Below are 6,000 nucleotides of genomic sequence, written 5' to 3' on the forward strand. Positions count from 1 at the left end.
CGCTAATATATATATATATATATATATATTAGCGTTAATAATTTAATTTATTTAATTAAATATATGTATAAACTTTTAAATTTATGATTAGTTTTTTTATCAAAAAATAAAATAATAAAGCTTGCATATTAATATTTTTTTTGGTAAAAAAATATTTAATTTACAGTGAATTGCATGCCAAATAGTTACTATTTCAGTAAACCCTTCGGGTCGATATTAATATCAATCAAGCTTGGTAAAAACTAAACATTCAGAGAGAGACAAAGATAGAGGCTCCCTGGTTAAAGTAAGATGACCTCCTAGGGTGCCGGGTGGCCTCAACGTTCAAAAAATTCAAATGGATGGTTCGGTACCGAACCAGCCAGGTTTGTATTTCCCTTTGAGGGCCATGGGGCGCGGCTTCCTTAGGACCCACTTCACGGGCAATCGGCACGTATAAAGTATTTTTTTCTCAACAACCAAGCTATGATAGCGCAACAGCCAATGACAAAAATATTTAAGCCAGGCCAGTTAGAAGTAGCCACGTCATTATTTCCGCTAGGTGGCACATTTCTATTGGGTGATCTAAACATATGTCCCGCCACCCGCAACCTAAGCCTGTGACGTTACTGTGAGGGGCAAACACGTATTATAAAATTCAGTACTGGCAATAATAATAATAATAATAAAAATAAAAATCTAGAGACCTTTCTGCTCGTGTTCTTTGAATTAGGAAAAGAAAAAGGAGAAAGCATTGTCACCTTGAATTAAAAATTTTGATTTTTTTTAATATATAATTTGGATAGAGAAAAATTGAAAATAAAAGCTAAAGGAAAATTACAGAGTAGACAATTTGTTTCAAAATATCATAGCTCAATGGCCTACAAATTCAATGTAATGTTTATGTGGATGATATAAGCTGCAAATTGTAGCCAGTACAAACAATACATCATATGCGGTTCATTCTAGGAACCTAACCCACCACTTCATTTCATTTTTGTTGGAAAATCCTAAATTTTCATAGATAAAACCAACAAACTGCTGCATGTTTTAGTTGTTTTTCTATTTTCTAGCAGCACAAACAACTAAATTTAATGATAAAAAAATTATTATATTATGTTATTTAATTTATATCAGTTTTTTTTTTTGCAAGCTTATGAAATAACTTAATATTTGATGAGGTGTTAATAATTTTTTCTTTTATTTTTTTATCTTTCTACTTAGAAATTCATGCCTAACCTTCTAAATTTACATATTAGAACTTCAAGTTTGTTTTATTTTGATCTTGTCCCTCCTTTTTTAATTCATCTTTGTTTTATTTTAATTAATTTCTAAAAATAGATTTTTTTTTTATTTTAGAAAAAAATCATGTTATTGAACTTTAAAAAATCCATGTATCAATTTACAAGTATAACAGGTTGACCCGATTCACGGATATAACAAGTTTAATTTAAAAAAAATTATTTTTTTATTTTAATCTTTGATATTGAGTTAATTAAAAATTAAATTTTATAAATTTATTTTATTTTATTTTTTATTAGATTATCATAATAAAAAAAAATACAAACATAAAGTTGGTATCTTTAAATTTATGAAATAGATCGGTAAGATGGAAGGGTCTATCTGACAAATATGGAGAGACAAGGAATTCTTGTCTCTTATCAGTACAAAATTTCAATAGGAGTTGCCACCTAGTATTTTGGTTGCTAGAAACCCTAACTGGTCTCAAAGATAGGATACAGAGATTGGTTGCGAAAAGAGAAGGTATTAGCACCCCAACTACGTCCGAGAGAGAACAGATGAAAAAGGGAGAAAGGAGGGCAGAGAAGAGAAGAGAAGAGAAAAGAGAGGGGGAAAGCCGAAAGAAAAAAGAAAAGAAAAGAGAAGAAAACGAAAAACAAAAAAAGGAGAGAGAGAGAGAACCGTCAGCCAATGCAAACCACCAGCGCTGTTGCTTGAACCCTTCTCCCCTTCTTTTTTTTCTCCTGCTTCATCCTTGCCATTGACTCCATTGTTCATGTAGCATGTGAACAGTGCATGGCACTGTTCACACGAGCTTGGCTGGGTTCGGCCCATTTCCAAAAAAAATTAAAAGAAAAAAAATATTTTTCAATATTTGTAATTTTCCCACCTTTTGATATATGTTTTTTTTGCTTAATATTGGTCTGTATTTTATGTCGTAAAAATACAAATCCAGTATTAAAATACCCGGTTTTCATCAAATTGAATTGATTTTAAAAATCAATTCAATTGCATCCTTACCAAATTCAATCACCAGCTCTGAAGTTGACCACCGTTTCCAAATTAATCATTGGTTTCAGATTTATGTAATTTGACCCTCAATTGATCAATACACTTCTAATTTCTTTAATTTGGCTTCTGATTCTATTTAATTACAATCCCTTTATTTCGGATTTCTTCAATTAACTCCCTAATTGACCATCAAACTTCAATATTTATACAATCAAGCCCTTTATTTGATCAAATTAACTTTCAAAAACTATAATTCGACCTCAGAACTTTAATTTCTTCCAATTAAAGCCCAAATTGACTTCAAAAATCAATTTTTCTTGCAATCAAACCCTCCATAAAATTCAAGTAAACCTTCAATGAAATTTAATTCAGTCTATAAATATGTGATCTTGGACTTTTCTTCCTCAAATTGAATTTTTTTTGTGAACAAGGCTCTCATCATTGTATTTTTAAACTTCCTCAACCAATTTTTCATCATTTTCTGGGCGCTTTGATATCCTTTTTTTCACTGTTATATTTTTTGATAATATTTGTTTATTTTTTTGTATTTATTTATTAATTTCTTTTCTTTTCAATTTTTTTTTGCGCGAGGACCCAAAAAATGGGTTATGACAACGTAGAAAGACAAAAATTCACTTTCAAAAGGCCCATCCTTCAACTTCATAGTGTTGCAAATGTTCCATCTAGCTAGCAAATAGCTCAAATCACACCCCCACTGATTACCAAATCCATTAACAAAAAAATTTAGGTTCAGCTCTATATTGGTGGATGAGGAAGTAAAATCAAAATCATGGAGTGAAGCAAGCAACTACCAAATCCAAGCACAAATCAGTAAAAAATATAACTAACTCAAATTCTAGTTTTTTCTTAGTTCACTGATAGGAGCACAACTTTACGATTACAAAAAAGGAGAAACGCGGTGAGGGAGGGTCATTCCATAAATTAATGACATGTGTTCTAAGAGAGGAGATATTAGAATGAGTGTGCTTCAACCTTCAATTGAGGGAATCCTTATACTTTCTCAGAGTAGTTGCAAAGTAGATTGTGCCTACTCATTCAAATTGTTTTAGAAGATGCTATGCACATTTTGCAAGGATTAATTTATCAAAAGACAATGAAAAATATTGCCACATACTAAATTTAAAGAGTCTTTCATTGTTTGCTATTTTAATATTCTATAAAAGTAACATGGATGGTTATTCTCGGTGGCAACAAAAAAAACCTAAACCATGCATGCAATATTAGATAAATGAAAAGAAATTGACGATAAATGTTACCCCCAAATCCGGACGGTTTATCAGTTCCATCGTTTCTTGGAGGCTCACTTGAGTAAAAAGGATTAGAGCAAGGCAATTGACAACGAAAAACCTTCACACTTCAGAAAGAAAGTACAAGAATAAGAAATCAGATTGATTCTTAGCTGTTCCTAGTCATGATATTTGAAAAGAGAAGAACAATGAAACCAGTAAATAGACACTGATACCTTCGAGATGGTTTTTCTGGACTGCGCTTCCATTGCTCATGTTGATCTCTATGAAGACAGGACATTGAAGGGCACATGAACACAAACAATGTTCGATGAAATGTTGATTCCTTCTCTGTTATTGGTGCATATACCTAGATAATTTATTCAACAGAAAATGCATTTTCTCTTCAACTTCTCAAATTCAAATCACTGAAAATTACAGCGAATTAAATGCCATAGGCAGATATGCACATGGTATATACACTGACTCTAAGTTAAACCAAAGTATTCAAAGATAAACATCCACCGCTGACTAAAAGAAAAGGAAGCAGAGAATTGGAACAGTCTCATGCGCAAATAATGAAAATTCAACAAAGAATTGTCTGCGGCATGTAAATTCAAGAAATTGGTAAATTATCGTGCAGCAAAACCCAAAAAAATAAAATTACCTGAAGCAAAAACTGTAAAGGTTCTTCGCATATATCACAAACACAAGACCTTCCAGATGGTAAATTAACAGGATCCAGCCATGCCTGCAACATAGACATTAACAACAATATAGCAAATACAGGTCTTGCTTTAAACAAACTAAATGGCAGATAAATAAAATAAAATCAAAGAAAGAAAAGGAGTTTCGAAGAGCTGAAATATAAGTACCGGCACGCCACCAGCCTTGCTAGGAAATACTTGCCGCAAAAGAGACCAACAATTCTTTGTCTTTTCCAAGAAACCTAGTGTTACCGGTTCTTCTTCTTCTTCACTATCGTCACCTTCTTCTTCTTCTTCTTCAACGACTTCTTCAACCTCATCCTCTTCATCAAGCGAGGAAATCTGTACTCCCTTGAGCTTTTCTGTAAAGTCTCCCTTCGCACTCATTGACGTAGGCGTATTTCCCTTTTCAGTTATTGCGCGTGTTTTTAGGCCGCTACCCCTGCCTCTTCTTTGGTGATCAGCCACAGAGAAGGGCTAGGGTTTTAGGAGTCGGAAGTTAAGTTGGTCCAGAATATTATTTTATCCTTGTACTTCTTCTATTGTCTGATTATAGTTTCATTTTGATTTTATTTATGTTTAATAGTGATTATTTTTTAAATAATTTTTATATTAAAATATATATTAATAATTTTTTTTAGTTTTTAAAAATTATTTTTAATATTAACATATCTAAATAATCTAAAATATATAAATTATATTAAATTTTAACAAAAATAAAAAATAATTTTTTTAAAATGTTTTAAAAATACATGTTCAATTGCGTTGCTAAACAACCCTTTAATTAAATTTCAAAATTAAAACTCTGTATTTTAAAAATATTTTTTAAAAATTAAAAATTTTATTTATTTTAAATTAATATATTTTTATTATTTTAATATACCACATAAAAAATAATTTTTTAAAAATAAAAAAAAAAGATTATTCATATATATTATCATATAAAATATTATTTAAAAAATAACTATAACCTTATTATAAAAATTAACTAAATAATTCAGTGGAATTTTAGCTTTCTAATGATCAGTTTTTTTTAAAAAAATAATAAGATATTAATAGATTTTTTTTAATACCATTAAATTTCTCAAATGATAGAACTCTATATTTAAATAAATAAATAAAATCTATATTATCTTTATGTACTTTTAGTTGAATTCGCAGTTGAGTCAATTGGAAATTTGAACCACACCAAGTCCTGAACATGTGGAACTGGGATTGTGCTATCTCGAAGGTTCATATTTTTGTTTCTGTTTAATTAACAAAAGCTCTAGGTGTTGTAAGAACATTGTACACACATATATAAGTGAAATTAATTTTTGTCCCTGAAAGAAATAATGAGATGCTTGGTGTTTTGGGGGTAATTCAAAATCTTTTCATGGCTAATTAGTTATTAAAAGATTGTTAAGATATATATATATATATATCTTAAAAAACTTTTTAAGACAATATAATAATTAAATTATTCTTTGAGAAAAAAAAAAGTTGTTGATTTTGTTTTTAAATTACAATAAAAAAACATCTTTATCCTTGGAATTAAAAAAAAATAAGTTATATATTTAAGGATATTTTTATCCTTTCACGTATGTTTTTGTTAATTCTAGAAACATTAAAATCAATTTGATTTTTTTTACAAGATAAATTAATATTTAATTCTAAAAAATTATTAACTTTTGTAATTCAAGCACCAACATGTGAAAGGGATTTATACTCTTTTAGTAGTGAGTGCTGCCCTTCTTAATGACTAAACCTGTCTTTCTATTATATCGTTGAAAATATCACCAAATTTTCTTTCTCTTAGTACATGTGATGACGGC

The 6,000-nt window shown here is 29.6% G+C and overlaps 1 protein-coding gene across 1 annotated transcript in view; it reads right to left on the reverse strand.

The window, feature by feature from the left end:
• Positions 1-4,723, reverse strand: part of LOC105113343 (zinc finger (MYND type) family protein / programmed cell death 2 C-terminal domain-containing protein) — a 33,536-nt gene extending 28,813 nt beyond the window's left edge. Inside the window, exons 1-4 of the mRNA XM_011009495.1 lie at positions 4,355-4,723; positions 4,147-4,230; positions 3,716-3,849; positions 3,510-3,607 (exon numbers count right to left, since the gene is read on the reverse strand). Coding sequence (XP_011007797.1) covers positions 3,510-3,607; positions 3,716-3,849; positions 4,147-4,230; positions 4,355-4,573 — 535 coding nt within the window. The 5' untranslated portion in view covers positions 4,574-4,723. The remainder of the gene's footprint in view (positions 1-3,509; positions 3,608-3,715; positions 3,850-4,146; positions 4,231-4,354) is intronic.
• Between the last annotated feature and the right edge of the window lie 1,277 nt (positions 4,724-6,000).

The sequence above is a fragment of the Populus euphratica genome, unplaced genomic scaffold, assembly GCF_000495115.2.
Source record: "Populus euphratica unplaced genomic scaffold, PopEup_1.0 scaffold773.1, whole genome shotgun sequence".
NCBI classification, from domain to species: Eukaryota; Viridiplantae; Streptophyta; class Magnoliopsida; order Malpighiales; family Salicaceae; genus Populus; species Populus euphratica.